Source organism: Somniosus microcephalus, chromosome 4, assembly GCF_052327205.1.
Source record: "Somniosus microcephalus isolate GS21.2 chromosome 4, FLI_Smic_1.0, whole genome shotgun sequence".
NCBI classification, from domain to species: domain Eukaryota; kingdom Metazoa; phylum Chordata; class Chondrichthyes; order Squaliformes; family Somniosidae; genus Somniosus; species Somniosus microcephalus.
In genome coordinates, this window is record NC_140990.1 from 311026873 (window position 1) to 311050132 (window position 23260).

Here is a 23260-nt window from a genome sequence, read left to right on the forward strand (position 1 = left end):
GATTGGCAGAAGGTTACATGATGGGCCAAGGGGAGCACTCCTGGTCCTACTGGCCCACAAGCAACTGTCTAAAAAGCACTTACCTTCTGCAGCTGGCAGCCTCCATCGCTATTTAGCTGCCAGATTTCCCGAACCCTGGGAAACCTGGCTGGCAACCGTTACATTTAAATCAGGCTCCCAACTGTACTGTGGGATCCTGATTTAAATATTATGTGTCACGTCACGCACTCTGCTGCTGTAAAAATGGTGGCAGGCGCCTACGCGACGGGATGGGGGTCGCGTTTCACAATTTTAAATTTTTTCCCTCCTACCCAAAGATCCTCTCCCACCAATCGCAGGGAGTTAATATCGAGCCCTCTGAGTCAGGCAAGATTGCTACCAACTGAACCAATCTGACAAATGATTACCTAAAATATCTGAAAGAATTTGTTTTTATAGAGGCCCATTAGAGTTGAGGTGTCAATGCAATATTCCCTCTTACAGTTAGCCACCATGACAAAAGCTGAAAATGTGTTTTGAGAAAGAGGTGCCACTTCACTTGTGTTGAACTATGAACAGAATTGATTGCGAAGATGGCCAAGTGGTGAGCCTTGACAGTGAGTGTTGGCAAGCTATTATACCATGAGGGCTTCACAGCTAAACCCAATCTTGTGCTCACACATGCACACTTCCAGCAGGTGTTGCAAGATAGTGATTGGGAGTGGGAACGTTGACCAATTTATCTCCCTCCATAACCCAAGGCTAAAACCAGCTAAAGCAGTGTCCTGGAAGCAAGCTATCTGCCTTGGCTTCTTGCCTGCAGAAAATCTGGCCAAGAGAAAGGGGTTCCTTCTAGAGAGAGAGTGGAGAAAAGAAAGAGGATGCATGCCCTCATTGGAGATTGATATACCATCAGAAAAAATGGTCATATCACCACAGCATGAAACACATGGTAAAATGATATGGCAGTGTTGAGTTATGTTGCAGGTCATAGAATCATAGAATGGGTACAGCACAGAAGGAGGCCATTCGACCAGTCGAGCCCGTGCCAGCTCGCTGCAAGAGCACTTCAGCTAGTTCCACTCCCCAGCCCTTTCCCCATAGCCATGCAATTTTTTTTCCTTCTGGTACTTATCCAATTCCCTTTTGAAAGCCACGATTGAATCTGCCCTCTCAAGCAGTGCATTCCAGATCCTAACCAGTCGCTGCGTAAAAAAGTTTTTCCTCGTGTCGCCTTTGGTTCTCTTGCCGATCACCTTAAATCTGTGTCCTCTGGTCCTCGACCCTTCTGCCAATGAGAATAGTTTCTCTCTATCTACATCTGTCCAGACCCCTCATGATTTTGAACACCTGTATCAAATCTCCTCTCAACCTTCTCTGCTCTAAGGAGAACAACCCCAGCTTCTCCAGTCTATCCACGTAACTGAAGTCCATCATTCCTGGATCCATTCCTGTAAATCTTTTCTGCACCCTCTCTAATGCCTTCACATCCTTCCTAAAGTGTGGTGCCCAGAATTGGACACAATACTCCAGTTGAGGCTGAACCAGTGTTTTATAAAGGTTCATCATAGCTTCTTTGCTTTTGTACTCTATGTGGGAGAAATTCGGTATCGTCCCGTTTGGGGCGCAATTATCGGCCGGGTGCAAAATTTAGCGCCTGGCGCTAATTATCGCATCCGACTGCAAACTTGGCTTCTATCGCCCCTGGAAGTGATTTCAGCGCTAAATCAGGCGCTACACACCTCTCTTAAGGTGCTAACGCCGAGGAGCAAGGTTACCTCAGAGCGTTGGCGAAGCTCATGTGATGTCAGTTAGCAATGGAACACAGACACACTGGCGGAGGGGAGGGTCGATCTTGCTCTCCATCCACACCCTGTTCATTGCAGCCTTGAATCTCGGCCTGTAGAGACCTGTAAATCAATTCTGCTGGAAAGAACAATGGAGAGACCCAGGGAAAGAGCTCAGAATGCAGCCCCCATAGTCTCTTCTAAATCAATACAAGGAAGGTCAAATCAAAATGAACCTGCAAAGTGCTGCTCAGTACCCAAAACTCCTTCACACAGCATTGAATCTCGCCAGAAGTCTCTCTCTCTCTCAGAATGCGTGGTGCAAAAATGTCGCCAACAAAAAAAGGCAGAAAGTGGACGCCTTTAAATAACGCTCCTCCAGTCCCTCCCTGACTACAAAACATTCCCCTCTACCTGTCGTTGCTAGTGGCAGGCGGAAAGGCAGGGGGCACCACTCAATATCCAGTCCGGGGCGCTACCGGGGCGTTGCACGCTCGACTGACGTCATGATCTGTGGGCGCAGGAGATCGTGGCAGTAGTGTTTAGCGCCCCGGCAAAATGTCTGGTCACTTTCTCGAGCGGCGCAAACATCGCTGCGCCCGGGCGCTAGATGCTTTGCACCCCGTTAGCGCCCTCTTAGAGCGCTAACGGGAGGCGCTAATCAACCAAATTTTCCCCCTATGCCTCTTTGAAGCCCAGGATCCCGGAAGTTTTTTAACCGCTTTCTCAACCTGCCCTGCCACCTTCAACAATTTGTGTACATATACCCCCAGGTCTCTCTATTCATGCAGCCCCTTTAGAATTGTACCCTTTAGTTTATATTGCCTCTCCTCGTTCTTCCTACCAAAATGTATCACTTTGCACTTTTCTATGTTAAATTTTATCGACTACGTGTCCGCCATTCCACCAGCCTGTCTATGTCCTCTTGAAGTCTATCACTATCCTCCTCACTGTTCACTATACTTCTAAGATTTGTGTCAGCTGCAAATTTTGAAATGTTGCCCTGTACACCCAAGTCCAAGTCATTAATATATATCAAGAAAAGCAGTGGTCCTAGTATCAACCCCCGGGGAACACCACTGTATACCTTCCTCCAGTCCGAAAAACAACCGTTCACCACTACTCTCTGTTTCATGTCACTTAGCCAATTTCGTGTCCATGCTGCCACTATCCCTTTTATTCCATGGGCTTCAACTTTGCTGGCAAGCCTATTATGTGGCACTTTGTCGAACGCCTTTTGGAAGTCCATGTACACTGCGTCAACCCTCTCTGTTACCTCATCAAAAAACTCAATCAAGTTAGTTAAACATGATTTGCCTTTAAAAAATCCGTGATGGCTTTCTTAAATTAATCCAAACCTGTCCAAGTTGTTAATTTTGTCCCGGATTATCATTTCTAAAAGCTTCCCCAGTACTGAGGTTAAACTCACTGGCCTGTAGTTGCTGGGTTTATCTTTACACCCTTTTTTGAACAAGGGTCTAACATTTGCAATTCTCCAGTCCTCTGGCACCACCCCCGTATCTAAGGAGGATTGAAAGATTATGGCCAGTACCTCCGCAATTTCCACTTTTACTTCCCTCAGCATCCTAGGATGCATCCCATCCGGTCCTGATGACGTATCTACTTTAAGTACAGCCATCCTTTCTACTACCTCCTCTTTATCAATTTTTATCCCATCCAGTATCGCCCCCCGCAGCGAGGACATTGGTCCCGGCTCTGTTGAGGTGCAACCACTATGGCCTGTACAGGTCCCACCTCTCCCAGAACTCGTCCCAATGTCCCAGGAATCTAAAGCCCTCCCACCTGCACCATCTGTCCAGCTAGGCATTCATCTGCTCTATCCTCCTATTTCTATACTCACCAGCTCATGGCATCGGGAGTAATCTGGAGATTACTACCTTTGAGTTCCTGCTTTTTAATCTCTTTCCTAGCTCCCTGAAATCTGCCTGCAGGACCTCACCCTCTTTCTACCTGTGTTGTTGATAACAATATGGACCATGACCGCTGGATGTTCTCCCTCCCCCCTCAGAATGTCCTGCAGCTGCTCAGTGACATCCTTGACCATGGCACCAGGGAGGCAACATACCATCCTGGAATCACATCTTCGGCCACAGAAATGCCTGTCTGTTTCCCTAACTATCGAATCCCATATCACTATTGCTTACCCGATCTTCCTCCGCCCCCGCTGTACAGCTGAGCCACCCGTGGTGTCGGGGACTTGGCTCTGGCTGTACTCCCCAGAGGCACCATCGCCGTTACCATCAGAATACCGGTTAGAGAGTTAGATGCACTCAGGGGACGCCTGCACTACCTGCCTTGTCCTCCTTGTCTGTCTGGTGGTCACCATTCCCTCTCTGCCTGTACACTCTTACACTGCGGGGTAACCACCTCCTGAAACGTGCTATCCACGTAGCTCTCAGCCTCACAGATGCACCGCAATGATACCAACTGCTGCTGAAGCTACGAAACCCAGAGCTTGAGCTCCTCCAGCTGATGACACTTCCTGCACAGGTGGTTGTCCAGGACACAGGAAGCATCCTGGAGTTCCCACATGGCATAAGATGTGCATTCCACGGGACTGAGGTGCCCTGCCATGCCTCTATTTAATAGACTATTGACTAACTTAGCAGAAATAAACTCACGACTTAAAAAAAAATTCAATCATCAGCTACTCATCAATCAGCTCCTTCCCTTGTGCTGACGTCACTTTAGGTTTTTCTTAACCTCACTCCCTAATGCTCGCGCTCGCTCCGGGCTCTCGGGCCTACCTTTATCTCCGGCCACTCCTCTCACTCTCCTGCAGGTCTGCTGTCAGTCTTATTAGCTTAAGAGTCCTTGGGTTCTGTGGCTCCACTCCTCCTTTTCAGTCAGACATCTCAACCACCTCCCTCCTCTCCCCCGATTCCTGCGCTCACCAAATGCTTGCGATTCACTCTGATTGTGTTCACCGAGCTCTGTCTCCAAGCTCTGTCTCCAAGCTCTACTGAAAGATACAGATCAAAAGTACAAAAGTTGAGTTCTTTCAGAAATTTAAATTGCGCCAATAACTAACTTCTCTACCTTGCAGGCGTTTCTGGTGCTATTTTGAAAGCAGGCGGCCAATCATTAGTGGATGAATGTGATCGACTGGGTGAGTAATTGTATGGCTTCTGCCTCTTCATGTGGGTAAAGGCAAGCTCAGAATGAAACATTTTATAGTAAGAATAGTATTTTGGCAGCCACCTATTAGCAGATAATGGGCTCAAAGTTAAAGCTAGGACCAGCCTCAAAGTCCAGAAGGTACAGGAGGACATTTAAAAATTAATTTTAGATGAGCTACAATCAATATTATAAAATCTCCTTTAAACATAGAAGACCTAATTAAATTAAAGGTCTGGATATAATATAGGCTAGTACTTAAAACATGTAATTGAAATGAAAATCTATAAACTTAACAATTTTTACTAAAAGCATTCTGAAGCAGGAGCAGTAACTGAAACAGAGGTTTAGGTATCATTTTCTGTTTGCTTAATGGAGCATTTACAGTTTGAAATTTGTATGTGGACCGAACAATGGCAGATTAAATTTAATGTAGATAAGTGCAAATTACTGCACATAGGAAGGAAAAATGGACAACACATGTACTCCGTGAATGGTGGTGAAATAACTAAGCAAGAAGGTGAAAGAGATTTAGGGGGAAAAATTCATCCACTTAGTGCCTCCCGTTAGTGCCAGTAGATGGTGCTAACGGGGCGCTAGACCAGTATCGCCGGGGCGAGGCAAATCCAGCACCATACTCCAAATCCGGCCCACCTGTAGCGCCGCTGGTAAAAGGTATCGCCAGGAACATCAACGCCATGTAGAACATGACATCAGTGACTGTGCAACGCTCACTGACTGCCCGATTTGCAAAATTGATTCTCGCCACTTACCTCACCGCCTGGAGTAAACACCAACAGGGAGAGTTGGCATGCAACACCAGGAAGCCAGCTCCAGGGACGTTATTTAAATGGATCGTCAGTAATCACTCACAGCTGTCAGGTTAGTGCAGTTTCAGTGGTTTTTTGTTAGTTTTACCCACTGCAACAGTTTCATTCAGTAATTTCAAGGTTCTTTTGTATCAGGAGTCTTGTGGCAACTAAAAAGTAGCTACATTTATTGTTCAAAGATTCAAACTGCTACACTTGGTAACATTAATGGGGGCTGTACTGGCGCCACCTTGCCCTCCAGGATCTATGGCTGAGGGAGCGTAGGCAGCGAGAAATATGGGAACATGTGCACACAGAGATGAGGAGGGACATCAGGGCTCTTACCAGGAGGCCTTACCCTCCGAGGGTATTCCTACCATCAATGAAGCGAGGAGCAGTGTATTAGATGGCTCCGCTTCACCAAGGAGATGGTCACAGAACTCTGCCACCTCCTCCAAACAGACCTCCAGCTTCACACCAGGGTGACAAACCCCAGATTCCCTTTGTTCACCACATCCGTATCATTCTATTCCCCTCGCAGGCCATATCTCAGCGCAAAGCTGAAATGAGAGACACCACAAAAGAATGGTAAGTGAAGCAATAATTTTATCAACAATCAGTGAACACATATTTACTCCAAAAATATTAACTATTCACCCTTGTGCAATGCCTTCGTGCCTGTCGTTACTGTGCCTTTTCCTGCTCTAGTGCGCCTACGAAGTGTTGGCGCAATGGCTGCAGCACGGCTGGTGGAAGGCTGCTGAGTGTCCGTGCGGGAGACTACAGATGGCCTTGCAGGACATCCTGGACCAGCTCTGGGCCTGGAAGGTCCGGCTGCAGACTGCACCACTTCAGCATGGGTGGCAGCAGTCTGGGCTGGCTGGATGACAGGCAGCAACAAGGGCAATGGCTGAGTGGCAGTGGTGGGAGCAGGAATGCTGTCATCCTGAGAGAGGACAGCAGGTTCCTGCTCCATTGACCCACTGCCACTCCCCTGGGGCAGCACCTCAGCATCACTACCAATCTGTTGGAGCACAGATTGCTGGCCTGCTGCGACACCGTGAAAGCCCCGGTCGACAGTGGTAAATCCAGCCACGATGGCAGCAGTCAGAGCTTGCATGGCATCAAGCTGAGACTGCATGATAACAGTCTGAGATTGGATGCCACCAACCATAGACTGCATTACAGCACTAAGATGTTGTGTCGCTTCCGCCTGTGCTGCAATGGAAGCTGCCAGATCGCTCATCACATGCGGCATCAGGTCTGGGTCATCATAATCTCTCTGAGAGTCGACCATCCTTTACAGGCTGGATATGATGGCGCCGTGGTGAACGCAAAGCCTTGTGCAATGTTGGACCTGGACTCCTCCACTCGCGTTACCATTGCCGAGAGGCTCTCGGGCAATCTTAACATTGCACCTATCATCTCCATGTGCATGCCCATCACCGTTCCTCTAAAGGCCTCCCATCGAGATCCTCATCTGAGTCCTGTGCAGCAGAACTCATGCGCGAACTCACCCTCCTGGGGAGCTGGCCCCCGAGCTACCCTTTCCCCCTGGCCTTGCTGCAGCCCACTCATCCCCGGTGCCTCACCCTGTGCAGATCCTGTTACTATACTCGCCTCTAAAGAACACGTAGTGCCAGTATCTGAGCTGGTGTCTATGAGTGAGACATGCAGTGACGCGGTGTGTTCTTCCTCCTCCTCTTCTCCCGCGCGCTCTCTACCGTGCCCTCAGGGACAGGCTGCTCAGGTGCTTGCTGATTATCTGAAAGCATAAAGGCACAAGAGTCGGGTTAAGGTGAGGGGAGGGGGGCAGGAAGGGAGAAATGCGTGCATACAGCATGATTAGCTGGAAAGTGCAAAACGCTTGTGGGGGGAGGGGGAAGCGGGATGTGAGAAGAAGGAGTAGTGATGAACATACCGTATTGTCCCAAAGGGAGTCAATGTCGCTGGTGGCCATGGCGCCCGCACCTGGCACCCAATAACCAGCAGCACTCGATTCTCCAGCGCAGACAGTGCTTGGGTGTCAGCTTGTCCCCCGCCTGTTCGCTCCTGCTCCCTCCTGCTGTGTGCCACCTTGGCCTGCAAAAGAAAGGAAAGTGTTTGTGTGAGTGTGGAATAATGTGTTTGGGTGATGTGCCTGCCATAGTTGAATAGCTGTCATTGTGTGCAAGGTGTGAGATGTGGGTGTGTGTGTTGGTAGGTAGAGATTGTTGATGGGTGAGTGTTGGGGGTGTGGTGCTTTGGGAAGTGTGTGCAGACTGTGGTTCAGATGGTGGTATGTAGCATTCGTTGAAGCATTCAATCCCCCTGACCACCCTAGTGAGGTTGTTAAATTTCTTCCTGCACTGTGTGTGGGTCCTGGGGACCACAGTGCTGCCCAGGACATGCTGCGCTACCTCCCTCCACATGGTGTAGAAGACTTGTGGCGAGGGCCTCCTGCCACTTGCTGAGCAGAGCACCAGCCTCCGTCTTTCCATAGCGAAAACCAATGCCTCCAATGCTTCACCAGGGAATTTGCGGGCTCTCTCCCTGGGGCGTGGACTTGCCATGAGCACACCTGCTTCAGTCCTCCGGCTCATTCCAATTGTTATGTTTCTGCTTCTGCTTGCTGAGGCAGCTGCACAGCCAGCAATGCTGAGAGTCAGGTGCTGCAGCATCAATGAACCTCCCATTTAAGTGGTGAAAAAAGCCCGTAACAATGACGAGTTGCGATTAGAATGCATCCAATATTGGTCCACCCTTTAAGTGTAATGCCAATGAGCTTGGGTTTTAAGACTTGATTTAGGACTCCAATCATTTTATTGAGCAGTGAGCACGAAGTTTGCATGCAATCTAAAGCGTTTGCGGCTGGCGCTAATTCTCCAACTTTTCTACTGACACCGCCCATTCCTTGGCTATAACGAATTTCTAACCCTAGGAGTCTCAGGATGTCTATGCTGAACATGTCCAACCAATGCAGAGCAGCAATCAACAAAGCCACCAGAGTACAAGTCAGAGGAAGTCATGATCAAGCTGTGCACTGCCCTGGTCACACGGCTCCTTGTGTCCACTTCTGTTGCCAAGGCACAAGACAGACAGTCAAGAGTTGGAGGCAGTGCAGAGAGGAGCCGCAAGGCTAATTTCAAGTGTCAAAGGTTTGAGTTGTGATGCCTGGAAAGGAGGAGTCTGAGAGGTGACCGTATAGGTGGTCATAAGAAAATTAAGGGAATGGAAATGGCAATTCTGAATATAATTTAAAACTAAATTGCAAGAATAGGACAAGGAGAGGCAGATTCAAATTATTAAAAGGTAAAATTAGGACTAATATCAGAAAATTCTCCTTCACACAAAGAGTGATCAACGCATGGAATAGACTGCCAGATAGAGTAGTGAAGGCAAAAACCCTCGAATTGTTTCAGAAACAATTGGATGCTGGAATGGGGAGACTTTGGGTTATTCTGGATGGATGAATTTAGATGGACCGAATGGCCTTCCTCACCCATAACTAGCTTGTGACCTTGTGAGGTTGTGGATGATGCATCCTTTTAAGAGACACATCCATCAGCTTTTGAACTTAGAGTGAGGTTAACTATGTGCTATCAACGAGTTATTGAATTGATGAGAATGGAAGTAGTTTTGTGTTAAGTCAGACTTCTCTTTTTTCCACCATAGGAACCCAAAGCATTGATAGTGTTGTAACCACAACGGCAGGAAATCTTCAAGTAAAATACATTCTACATTTGGTTAAATTGACTGAAGTGAAAAATATAAAAGCATCTTTTGGCAAGATTCTGAAGGAATGTGAAAACCTAAAAATAAGTTCTGTGTCTTTTCCAGCAATGGGTACAGGTAGGTTTCAGTACAAAATGCACATGGTATATCGATTACCTTTTTACGAGCATATGTGTTACAGAAAATATATAATATAACAATATAAGAAATAGGAGCAGGATTATGCCCTTCAAGCTTGCTCTGCCATTCAATAAGATCTTCTACCTCAACTCCACCTTCCATCTCCATATCACATATTTCCCTTAGTATCCAAAAATCTATTGATCTCTGTCTTGAATTTACTCATCGACTGAGCAGCCACTGCTCTGGGGTAGGGAATTCCAAAGATTCACAATCCTTTGAATGAAGAAATTTCTCTTCAATTCAATTCAGTTCAAAATGGCCAAACACTTATTCTGAGACTATGTACCCTAGTTCTAGACTCCCCAGCCAGGGAAACATCCTCCCAGCATCTAATCTGTCAACCCTTTAAGAATTTTGTATGTTTCAATGAGATCACCTCTCATTCTTCTAAACTCTGGGGATTATAGGACTAGTCTACTCAATCTCTCCTCATAGGACAATCCCCTCATCTGGAGAATCTCGTGAACCTTCGTTCTAAGGCAAGTATATCCTTCCTTAGGTAAGGAGACCAAAACTGTACTCAGTACTCCAGGTGTGGCATCACCAAGGCCCTATATAATTGCAGTAAGACTTCTTTACTCTTAAACTCCAATCCCTTTGTATTAAAGGCTAACATACCATTTGCTTTCTTAATTGCTTGCTGTACCTGCATGTTAACTTTCAGTGATCCATGTACAAGGACACCCAGGTCCCTCTGAAAAGCAACATTTCCCAGTCTCTCCCCTTTTAAAAAATATTCTGCTTTTCTATTTTTCCTACCAAAGTGGATAACTTCACACTTCTCCACATTATATTCCACCTGCCATGTTCTTCCCAACTCACTTATCCTGTCTATATCCCTTTGCAACCTCTATGCATCCTCCTCACAGCTTACTTTCCCACCTAACTTTGTATCATCAGCAAACTTGGATACATTACACTTCTAAGTCATTGATATGGATTGTAAATAGCCGAGACTGTTTTCTGTTCGTTAACCAATCCTCAATCCATGCTGATATATTACCCACCATCCCATGAGCCCTAATTTTGTGTAATAACCTCTTGTGTGGCATCTTATCGAATGCTTTTTGAAAATCCAAATGCACTACATCCACTGGTTCCCCCTTATCAATCCTGCTAATTACAACCAATGTTCCCTATAAGGTGGGTGGCCGCGAGCTTCCCTCACAGCCCGGGACCGGCTTTTTCAATGTGAAGTTTCTGCATGAAACTGTGAATGGCCCACGCAGGCACACCCCACCCCCCAAAATAAGAGGGAACATTGGTTACCTCAAAAAACTCGTAACAATTTGTGAACACATAGGCCTAGAAATTCAGTTGGCTGCACCAGCCGTTAGCGCCTTAGGAGGAGTAGATCTCGAGCGCTAGGCGCTTAGCGCCCGGGCGCAGCGCGATCTGCGCCTCGCCCCAACTTCAGTAGACATTTAGCGCCGGCGCAAAGTCATTACGCGCGCTCATCTGCGCGCGCAGATCATGACGTCATTTCGTCATGCAACGCCCTTTGTGCGCCCGGAACCGGAACTTCACTCGCGCCGCCCCATTGTGCGCCTGGCGGCCCTAGCGACTGTTGAGTCGAACGGTGCTCAGCCGATGCGGGCCGCGGGGAGCGCAAATTAAAGGGCACTCCTGCAGTAGAAAAGGCAGCCGTTTTGCAACACTCCTTCTGGAGGAGGAGGAGGAGGAGGAGATGATGATGATGCAGCAGCAACCTCTTAGGGCGATGCAACTGAATATCGGCGAAGGGGGCTCGACTTTGCGCCGGCCGCAAACTTTAGCGGCCGCCCGATTACCGCCCCAAAAGTGGCTATACTGAATTTCTAGGCCATAATTTCCCTTTCATAAATTCGCGTTAACTCTGCCCAATCTTATGATTTTCTAAGTGCCCTGTTAACACGTTGTAAATAATACATTCTAGCATTTTCCCTACTACTGATGTCGGGCATATTAAGTCAAAATCAAAAAGAAACTGGCCTATAGTTTTCTGTTTTCTCTCTCCATTTTTTCTTGAACAGCAGGGTTACATTTACTACCTTCCAGTCCACAGGGAGTGTTCTAGAATCTAGGGAATTCTGGAAGATCAAAACCAATGCATTCATTATATCTGTAGCTACCTCTTTTAAAATCCTAGGATATATGCCATCAGGTCCAATGGATTTATCAATGTTATGTCCCATTAATTTCTTCAGTACATTTTGTTTACTAATATTAATTTCTTTAAGTTCCTCAATCTCACTCGACCCTTGGTTTCCTACTATTTCCGGAATGTTATTTGTGTCTTTTACCGTGAAGACAGATACAAAGTATTCGTTTAATGTCTCTGCCATTTCCTTATTCTCCATTATAACGCCTCCTGTCTCTACCTCTAAGAGACCCTTTACTTTTGCTAATCGCTTCCTTTTTACATAACTATAGAAGCTTTTACAATCTGTTTTTGTGTCTTGCGAATTTAGTCTCATATTCTGTTTTCTCTTTCTTTATCAATTTCTTGGTCATCCTTTTCTTAATTCTAAAATCCTCCCAATCCTCAGGCTTACAATTCTTTTTGGCAACATTATAAGCCTCTTCCTTTAATATTATCTTTAACTTCTCGTTAGTTAAGGTTGGACTACTGACCCTGTGGGTCTTTATTCCATAAGGGAATATATATTTGTTGCGAATTATGAATTAATTCTTTAAATGTTTGCCATTGCTTATCTACCGTCATATCTTTTAATCTAGTTTCCCAATCTAGCTTAGCCAACTCGTGCCTCATACCTACATATGAGGTGGTCCAGTAATTCCAGTGTGAGACTATTGTCCTCCCAAGTACAAAACCCGAGTTTGAAATACAATTTTTGCTGATATTTACACTCAGGCCTCCTGCTGATTGTGAGTTTACTCTTAGCTGCAGAATCCAGGAAATCATTTGGAAGATATCCCTTCCCCGCACTTTTGAAGCACACAACCAAGTAATGACATTGACAGTTCCCAGGGAATTGTCCACGAGGGATAAACCTAGCTTCTATGAAAATTCCATTAAAAAATAATACATGAAAAATATCTAGTAATAAAAAAAGAGCTTGTACCAGTAAAAGTGATCACAAAACTGTCAAATTGTCTTTGAAACCCAACTGGTTCATTAGTGTCCTTTATGGAAGGAAACCTGTTGTTCTTACCCAGTCTGGCCGATATGTCACTCCAGCTCCCACACCAATGTCTTACCTGCCCTCTGATGTGGCCCAGCAAACCACTCAGTTGTATCAAACTGCTAGAAAGGAACAAAAGAATAAAACCGGACGGACCACTCGCTTGCGACCTAGGCATCAAATCAGGACACGACAAAGGCACACCCAGCCCAGTCGTCCCTGCAAAGTCCTCCACACTAATATCTGGGGATCTGTACCCAAGTTGGCAGAGCTGTCTCACGGATTAGTCAAGCACAGCCTGACATAGTCATACTTACAGAATCATATCAATCGCAGACTATTCCTTCACCATCCCTGGGTGTGTCCTGTCTCACTGGCTCACCAAATGCTCTTTTCATTGGAGCAGAGAAGATTAATAGAATATCTGATAGGCGTATTCAAAATTATTAAGGGTTTTTATCAGGTAAATAGGAAAAAATACATCCACTGTTCAATGAGTTGGTAACTAGAGGACATAAATTTAAGATCATCACCAAAAGAATGAAGGGAGAGGTTATGAGATTTTTTTTAAACTGGGTTGCTAGGACATGAAATAACCTGTTAAAAACAATGGTGGAAGCAGAATCCATAATAGCTTTAAAAGGAAAGTGGAAGACGATGGAGAAAGGACGATGGAGAAAGGGCAGGAGAATAGGATTAAGTTGATGGCTCTTTCAGAGAACTGGCACAGCCATGGTGAACTGATTAGCCTTCTTCCGTGCTGTAACATTCTATGATCCTATTCCTTTTCTTTCATGAGGCTAGGTTAAAGGGTAATCCACAATTGGAAACTCATTTGTGCCCATCTTAAGGGGGTAGACAGCCCCACAGCAAATGGTAGAAGGGCCTGTAGTAAAGTAGTAGACAGTAGTAAAGAAAAACAAAATCCGAAGTGGAGAAATAGTGATTTTGCCAATGAGGACGTGATGGAGTCGGGACTGCTGCTTGTCGTGTTTTAATCCCACCTCCATTGACTTCCGGCCAACCCATGCTATTTTCCCTTGATTGACCTTGTTAAGACCACCCAGTGGGCTTAGCTGGCCAATTAAGGGAAAGCCGGTTACTGGTGACGTCAGCGAGTGATGTTTCACCTGTCAAGAGCTTTTGACAGATGAATTGTCATCGTTCGAGAGCTCTGTGAAGCTGTCAAACACTGACAATCTGTCTTCTAAGTTGAGACCTGTGGCACAGGCTTACTTAGAGATCTCTCCTGAGCAGAAAGCAGAAGGCTGATGCATTTGAAAATGCAGCGGCCATTCTGCTTTCTCTGCCGGTGAGATGAGGGACTCCCGAGACGTGAAGGGTTGAAGTCTGGAGGAAGAAGCACTTTTAAAACACTTTACACTCACCTCACACACTTACCTCTGCACACGTGCACCCATCACTCACCTGCACACCGGACATTTCGGCCCCTCCGACCCCCGCAGACCCACGGCTCGCCTCGCCGACCCTGGCGAGGTTCAGAGCCGTCGGGAAGCCCACACTTTAGGTGGCAAAATAGGGATTATCCAAAAAACTGCCTGGTAACTACCTACTAACAGGCAGTTAATTGGCACTAATCCCCTTCCTGCCTCGAGGAGGCGGCTCCCAGCGCAGGCCGGGTACCCGCCTCCTGGGAAGATGGCACGGAGGCAGGTTGGGGGCGGGATGGGTACCCACCCCAGATTCTGCCATTTTCCCGGCAGTCCCACCTCCATACCCGCCTCCCCAGGCTGGCAAAATCGCCCCCAAGGATTCTGTGAAGCTTTAAAATCCCTGTTTTATTTTAGCTTTTCTTAAGTTGCCTTCCATCTTTCCCCAGCACCTAGCAGCCCTGGACGCCATTGTTACCGGCAAGATCGCCTTTTCAGCTGGCCAGTTGTTCTAAGGTCACAAGGTCCAATTGCTATGAGTAAATAAAGTCAGAGTTTAGTTTTTTTGTGAGGGAAATTTAAGGTTAGGGTTTGGATTTATTTATCAGTTTCAGGCTGCAGCTCAGAAGCACCCAGCATTTTAAAATTTGCATCTGTAACAAAGTGTGATGTCTGGATTGTTACAGGGTAAGGTTCTATTGTGGTGCCACCCCGCCATGATCAAATAGCTTGCTGTCACCCTCTGGTTAGGCTTACATATGAAGAATGGTCACTTGAGCGAAGTACTGCAGGTTAGCCGTTGCCTGTGGAACTGTACCCCATCAAAGAGGCAATACCTTCAGATGAGGATGGGAGGGGAGAAAATTACAGTAAAAACTGAAAATAAAAACGCAATTGAAATAATTGATCGTAAAGCAATGTAGTCAAAGATGTTAATAGTTTGATTACCTTACAGCCTTTGCTTTTGTTGAACTTTCTCATTGCACTGAACTTAACCACACAAATCTGCTGCCTTTTGTTTAGGGAACGGAAAACTGAATCCCAGTGATGCTGCAAATTCACTGCTGGATGCAATATGCGATTATGTGGCAGACTTCACTCAACCTTCACTGTCTGTGATTAGGATTATTTTGTTCGATCCACTGATGATGGATCCGTTTCGCCAGTGTATGGAGCAGCTTTTCAACATTTCGCAGACTGGTGGTGAGGAACTATTTTCGTTGAAGTCAGCTCGATAATCCTGCAGGTGTTTTCCATAATGTTGAAACCCATTTCAGGAATTACCCCAATTTTGCACTGATAATGTCAATCTGTCACAAGTCAGCTTCATCCACCATTGCCCCAGAGTGTGACATAACCTCAGAGGGAGCAACCCCATGGGGCCAGTGTAACATTCTCATTTGCTGTATTAACCAGTCTTGTCACCTCATGGTTGATTATTGTCAGTAGTGACTCTTTCTGCAGGTATTTCAGCATTTCTGCATTTGCTGTATTGCAGAGCTGATCATACCTGTGATTCCACCTGAATTGGAGGGAGGTTGGGATGACTGTTTGGGGTGTACTTGATTAACCTTTAGAGAACCACAGTTCAGCTAATTTACTTCGGCACTCTCAGACTCCAAAGACCACAGACAAATATTAATGTTAGAAAAGAGTCAAAAAAGGTGGATTTGTAAGAAAAAAGTAGTTAATTTAAAGCAAAATAAACCAGGAAAGAAGAGAGAATGGGGAGACAGAGTGTGTGAACAGAATTAAAGTGTTTAAAATTCTTTATTTTCAACCAAAGTTGAATTGCATATGTTTATTTTTATGATTTAACATTAATATTACAATAATAAAGTGACTCCTGACATTTAGGTGGTTGAGCTATCAAGACACTAAAAAGACACTAAAAAGTTTATTTAATAAATACTAGTCCTAGTACCATAACATTGGCAGAAGAACCTCAGAAATCCCAGAAAGATGGTGTAAGCAACATGTGCGCCATTTTCCCAGGGTTTCTGCAGCTCTTCCGCCAAGATTATGGTAGATGAGCAGGAGAACCACCATGGAAATTCAACCCTCCCCAGGAGGCGAGATCAAGTGTATTGTTCAGGAGAAGCAGCGTTAGAAGGCAGGGGATAATTGGACCAGGGCCTTCTCATTTTAATGTCATACATTCTGTCCTTATTGTTATATTTCCATTATAAATTCCATTCTCCACAATGGAAAAAGTTGACAGGAGGTGTGCACAGATATAAGGCTTGGAATTTTTACAGGTAAGAACAGGTGGGTCGTAGGCGTGGGGGGGAAATTAAATTTGTAAAACTGTAAAACCCAACCCCAGCCTGCCCACTTTCACCTTTCACTCAGGCGGGACGGGGGGAGTGGAGGGGTGAAAACCCGCTGCCAGGAGGCGGGTTGGCAATTTAAACATTATAATAATGAGGTCTGAAGCCTCTACATTAATCTGCTTTGCAGGTTTTACTGCAGGCGGCCGGGGATCCTGGGGCTCGGGATTCCTGGTAGCTGCAACGAGGCGGCCTCAGTCTCGGGGCGCAATCCTTGTGGGCCGGGAGGAGCAGGAGTGCTTCCTCCATGCCCCCAACATCAGCCCTTCCGGGGCTAGGGATCGAAACCCCCGGGGATCTATCGCATCCCGGGGTCGGGGATCGGAACCCCTCCCCCCAGCAGGAATTGATCTCACCCTCCCGGGTTTGGGGATCAAACTCCACCCCGCCGCCCGCGCCCCCCGGATCACGACACAGCCCCCGGGTCAGGGATCAGACCACCCCACCCTCCCCCCAGCCGGGGAACGTGACCCCCCCCCCGCCGCCTACCCCGGGCTTGAACTCCCCCCCCCCCCGCCCCAACCACCCGCCACCATCCTGGGCACAGCACCTTCCTGGTCCTGTGGCCTACTGCTCCGTGTTCCCCATATGAATGAAAGTCAGCCTGTCAAACAGTCTGTCTTCTGAGCGGGGAGCCCGCCCTTTCCGTCGCACGCACGTTGAGAAGTTAAAACTCCGCACCATGCCGGGAAACCTGATCTTCCGGGTTTCCTGCTGTCTCCCAGGCTCCCCTGCGCTGTGTGGGTGGGAAATGGGAAAATCCAGCCCAAGATTTTTTTTATATTACTATATGTGATATAAATTTAATTTTTTTTCCAGCACAAACAACTCTCCCAGTGAAACCTGTTTATCCAATCACTCTGAGGCCAGCAAAGTGTTTGATTGGCATAGTTGAGGTACATGGCATGACAAAGAGTACCATTGCTGCGACTCAGAAGGATGTTGAAGATCTAATTAAAGAAAACTGTACAAGCAGAATAATCGACAATGAATATGCAGCTTGTTTGTCAAACGACCAAAGGCAACAAATCGCAGATCTCTGTGAAAAACAGCAATTGAAAGTTGAACTCCATCAAAAGAAAATAATAATAGATGGAAACACTGAGGATGTTCTGGAAACCATTTTAAACCTGACTCCTATGCTTCAGTCTGCTAAAGAGAGAGAGGATAGAAAGCAGGAAGAGGCTCGGATGAAGACATTTGTCCAGTGGGAGTTTGTGAATAATGAAACATTTCAACCTTATGATCAATCTTTAAACTGCGACCTTGAGAAAGCTTACCAGAATAAAGAGAACACCTTAGTTTGTGTGAAAAATGGGAAAACGCACTCTATTAACTTTGGTGAAATGCAAGAAAAAGATTCAAAAGGAAATGTAATGGCTATTGAGAGAAGGCTTCTTGGAGGAGGTATGTCAAAACAAAAGGTTATCTTTATGAAAGAATTACACAGGGAACCTGATTTACACATCATGCTGAAGGTTCCTAAATTACTTTTAGATTCTTTGTTAATTTTCACTTAGATTGTATTTTGAATAACCGCGTGTTTTGAGCATCTCCAAAGATAGAATCTAGAGACCCTGGTTCTGCTGCTGCACTGCTGGAAGTGTGGTGGGAACACCAGTCTGCCGCAGCAAAGACCCATCCAAATTTTGGGGACAGGGTCAGTTTGTTAAAAGAGCAGGGGGCTCGCCCTGTGTCATAGAGTTATACAGCACAGAAAGAGGCCCTTCAGCCCATTGCGTCCGCGCCGGCCATCAAGCCCTGTCTAATCTAATCCCATTTTCCAGCATTTGGTCCGTAGCCTTGTATGCTATGGCATTTCAAGTGCTCATCCAAATGCTTCTTGAATGTTGTGAGGGTTCCTGCCTCTACCACCCTTTCAGGCAGTGAGTTCCAGATTCCAACCACCCTCTGGGTGAAAAGGTTTTTCCTCAAATCCCCTCTAAACCTCCTGCCCCTTACCTTGAATCTATGCCCCCTTGTTATTGACCCCTCTACTAAGGGGAAAAGTTCCTTTCTATCTACCCTATCTATGCCCCTCATAATTTTGTACACCCCAATCAGGTCCCCCCTCAGCCTTCTCTGCTCCAAGGAAAACAACCCCAGCCTGTCCAGTCTGTCTTCATAGCTGAAGCGCTCCAGCCCAGGTAACATCCTGGTAAATCTCCTCTGCACCCTCTCCAATGCAATCACATCCTTCCTATAGTGTGGCGACCAGAACTGCACACAGTACTCCAGCTGTGGCCTTACCAGCGTTTTGTACAGCTCCATCATAACCTCCCTGCTCTTATATTCTATGCCTCGGCTAATGAAGGCAAGTATCCCATATGCCTTTTTAACCACCTTATCCACCTGTTCTGCTGCCTTCAGGGATCTATGTACATGCACACCAAGGTCCCTCTGATCCTCTGTCTTTCCTAGGGTCTTACCATTCATTGTGTATTCCCTTGCCTTGTTAGTCCATCCAAAATGCATCACCTCACACTTTTCAGTGTTAAATTCCATTTGCCACTGTTCCGCCCATCTGATCAACCCATCTATATCGTCCTGTAGCCTGAGGCTTCCCTCCTCGCTATTTACCACCCCACCAATTTTCGTGTCACCTGCGAACTCTGTGTCCAACCTGATCGCTATCAAGTGATCCTGGATAGAAAGTATAAGGATCGGATCAGGTATTGAATAACCTCCTGACACTCACTGGAAGTTGGCTTACACATAAAGAATAATCACTAGGAGAAGGTGTTGGAGAGCTGCCTGACCCTGTGGAACTGTACTCTGGCAGAAGTCAATGCCTTAGGGAGACAAGGAACAAAATAAGAGAACGATGGTGGGGGATTTGGAGAGCGGCAGCGAGGAGGGAGAGAGGGAGAGAGATCGTGGGGAATCTGAAGAGTGTGGGGAGGGAGGCTGATCACGGAGCGGGGGACGGGGGCTCGGAAGATCATGGCAGAAGACTTGCTTGAGAGGCCGGGGGAAGCACTCCTGCTTCTCCTGGCCCACAAGAGGTGCTCTAAAAAGTACTTAACTGCTGGATCTGGCAGCTCCCGACCCCCTTTAGCTGCCGAGTTTCCTGAGCCATGGAGAACCCACAGACGTTAAATTCAAATGGCTCCCAAAATCTGAGGAACGAGAAAACCTGGTTATGGATAATAAATTAGCTGAAGGAAGAGAAATAGTGGGTACTTGTTAGACAAGTGATGCTGACTGGGTGAGGGGGAAGAAGAATCCAGGGATCAGTGCTGATTGTTGACGAGAGTGAAGCAGGTATCTAATTTGAACTGATTGGCAAAGACAGATCATTGACAAATGAAAAGCGAAACTTTTAAGTTACCTTTAGTCAGAATGTGCTTTGTTACTACATCTACATCTATTTTATGTTCCAGCTACGTTTGAACTCCCAGCAACTTGGACTAACATGAAAAAAATGGAAGTTATGATGGTTTCTCTTCAGACAGGTTCAACAGAATACAATAAAGTAACAGAGACGTTCAGGAAATCTTGTCAGAAAACAATTGTTGACATAATCAAGGTACGTATGATCAATAAAATTTGATTTCATATGTTATTGCATTTTACTCAACTTTATCCTGTAAAGCAAACTAGTGAGACCTCTATTAAGGATTAGGGATCAGATGCTAGAGACTTGATATAAACCTACTAAAGATTAGTGCTGGGAAATTGGACCCGTGTATGCCGGCTGTTAAGGCCGGTTTGGAAGAAAAAATGGTGGCTGCCTTGTTTCTGGCCACTTCTGGCGCGGAACGCGGCCGCCGCCACATTGGGCATGTCAGCAGAGCTGCCGTCGTCTACGCTCGTTCCAGATATTTAGATGAGCCAGATCGTGACGCCAGTAAGTGTGCAACGCTGATTTGATGCAAGAGCTGCCATTATGGACACTCCTTTTAATGCCTTCTCTAAAGCACGACCAGCTGAACCGATGTTCAGCAGGAGGAAGGACCCCCTTAACAGCGCTATTTAAATGGATCATAAACAACTTGCAGCTGACTTGCTTTTTCATTTCTACTGGCTCTGTGTAAGTTTGTGAAACTATTTGGGGCTTTCTACAGTTATTTAACGTTAGTGAGGTGACAGGGAGTGTTGCTGCAAGTGGAGAACGCCTTGCTTCTCATTTAAAGGGTTCTGCTCATACCACTTGCTCCCAGTCATGGGGACTCTACTTGCAGTCCCCCTCGTGTTGACAGGGAGATGGCGCGGAGGCAGCGAAGAAAAGGACAAGTTGCTTGCAGATGGAGGAGGAGGAGGGGCAGGAGGGCTCGCAGCAGGAGGCCTTACCCACTTGGGGTCTTCCGAGAGCACTTCTCCTACTTGCACTTAAGCCAGGAGCAGTATATTCAGAGGCCCCGCTTCACCAAGGAGGTGGTCACAGAACTCTGCCACCTCCTGCGACCAGACCTGCAGCCTCAGAGCAGGGCGAGGATGGCATTGCCAGTGGCTGTCAAGGTGAGTGTGGCCATGAACTTTTATGTGTCGGGCTCCTTCCAGGCTGGTGCAGGCAGTATTTCCAACATCTCCCAGTTCGCTGTGCACTGTTGCATAAGGGAGGTCACTGAGGCTCTGTATGCAAAGAGCTGAATACATTTCATTCTCTCTTGCCAGAGAGAAGCAGGCGGAGCGAGCATGTGGCTTCACCAGGATAACAAGCTTCCCCATGGTGCAGGGTGCCATTGACTCTACACACATTGGCTTTGCGGGCGCCGCATATGAGTTCAGAGATGTACGCAACTGGAAGAAATTCCACTCCCTCAATGTCCCGCTGGTGTGCGACCATACTCAGTGCATCCTGCAGGTCAATGCTCAGTATCTTGGCTGCAGTCATGATGCCTTCATTCTGCGGCAGTCCGCTGTACCATATGCATTTGAGCCACCACGACAAACTAGAGAGTTGGTACTGGCCAATAAGGGCTATCCACTGACCACCTGGCTCATGACTCCGGTGCGCAACCCAAGCACACGTGGGCTCCATGCATACATTGAAAGCCATGCTGCCACACGGAATATGATAGAGCGGACCATTGGCATGCTTAAACAATGCTTCCGCTGCCTGGTCTGCTCTGGAGGAGCTTTGCAGTACTCACCAGAGCGCTGCTGCATGCTGCACAACCTTGCCATCATGAGGGCACAGCCCTTGCAAGCAAGTATACGACGAAGAGCTGTCCATGATCGACTGCAGTACCTTTGAACGCCAACCCTAATTTCCCATTCACCTGCAGTCCCACACCTTACCTCCCACTGTTACGGACCATCACAGTGTCTTCTTGGCCACAATCTTACAATAAAAGCCAACACAAAACAAACATTTCAAACCAAATTTATAAAGCAAACCATCCAATATTACATTCCAAAGTCAACTAATCATCCTTATGCATTCTCTTAGTGCCTGTCTTCCGTGTGGCAAGGATGGGATCCAAGCTCTACGCAAAGTCCTGTGCAAGGTTGGTGGCAAGGGCTGTGCCCAGTGTCTCACCTTGTGCAGATCCCACCTGTATGCTACGCTCTAAAGTACACGCAGTGTTAGTATCTGAGCTGGTGGCTGCAAGTGTGAAATCGAGTGACGGTGCTGTATTTTCAGCATCACTGCCTTCTTTCTCTTGCATTTCCTGCTCCTCCACCACTGCCTGGCCAGGTTTGAGTTCTTGGCTATCTGAAAGGAGGAAGACACAAGGGTAGGGTTGTGATGAGGGGAGGCGAGGGTGTGGGGGTGGGGGGGAAGCAAGAGGTGTATGCTTACACCATCTGCAGCTTGTAAATCAAAAGAGATTGTGGGATGAGGGGGAAGTGGGATGTGAGAAGGAGGATTAGGTATGAGGATACCGTCAACTAGCAGTGTTTCGGCTGCGCCGTTCAGCGATGGCTGCTCAAATGATCTCCAGCACCATCTCCTCCATTAGGGTAAGGTTATGCAGATGCCCCTGTGAGTAGCCCTGCTGCCTACAGTTATGAGCCACCTTGTCCTGCAAGAGAGGAAAGTGTGTCAGTGAGTGTGGTGCAATGTGTTTCGATGATGTGCCTGCCATGGTTGAATAGATGACAGTGTGTGCAAGCTGTGACGTGGGTGTGAGGGTGAGGTGAAGTTATGAATGTGAAGTAGGAATTGTGATTGATAGAGATTGTTGGTAGGTGAGTGATAGGGGTGTGGTGAACTGAGCAGTGTCTGAGGCTAGTGGTTCAGTTGTAAGGATATAGCATTTGAAGTTGAATTCACTGACCTTGACCACTCGTGTGAGGTCATTGAACTTCTTGCGGCACTGCATCCAGGTCCTCAAGGCTACACTGCTGGCATTGACCACAATGGCTATCTGCTCCCATCGCCTGGAGGGCCTCCTGCCCCCTGTGGAAACAGGACCTCTCTCCTCCTGTCCACCTCCTGTCCACCTCCTGCACCGTAGTGTCCAGTGCTGCATCTGAGAACCTTGAAGCATGCTCTCTCCCCTGTTGTGCCATTGTACTTCTTCCTGCTCACACTCTGTTCCCCAGCCAGTTGAAATACCTGCTGGAGCCAGAATGCACCTCCCCTTTAAGAAGTGCAGGCTGGCTTTAAGAAGTGCAGGCTAGCTTTAATTGGTGCTAGCCTTGCATGAACTTGGATCCCCTGCTGAGCGTGCAGCCACTCAGTAATACATTCAGCTTTGGGCCGCATGCCACTATCATTCTAATTAACAGGCAGCACGCAGTTTGCTTGCTGCCTGCATTACTTTGAACAGGCACGGGTTGATTCCGCATTGCGATACCCACGCCCGTTTTCAAACACATTTTTAGCCCCTTATCTCGGCATGCACCTTCTCT

At 47.0% G+C, this 23260-nt stretch overlaps 1 protein-coding gene across 1 annotated transcript in view; it reads left to right on the top strand.

The window, feature by feature from the left end:
* The window catches only part of LOC147120593 (protein mono-ADP-ribosyltransferase PARP14-like), a 73226-nt gene that overhangs the window by 45097 nt on the left and 4869 nt on the right, over positions 1-23260 (top strand). The window contains exons 19-23 of the mRNA XM_085986723.1: positions 4834-4896; positions 9368-9544; positions 15150-15329; positions 17276-17863; positions 19840-19985. Coding sequence (XP_085842849.1) covers positions 4834-4896; positions 9368-9544; positions 15150-15329; positions 17276-17863; positions 19840-19985 — 1154 coding nt within the window. The remainder of the gene's footprint in view (positions 1-4833; positions 4897-9367; positions 9545-15149; positions 15330-17275; positions 17864-19839; positions 19986-23260) is intronic.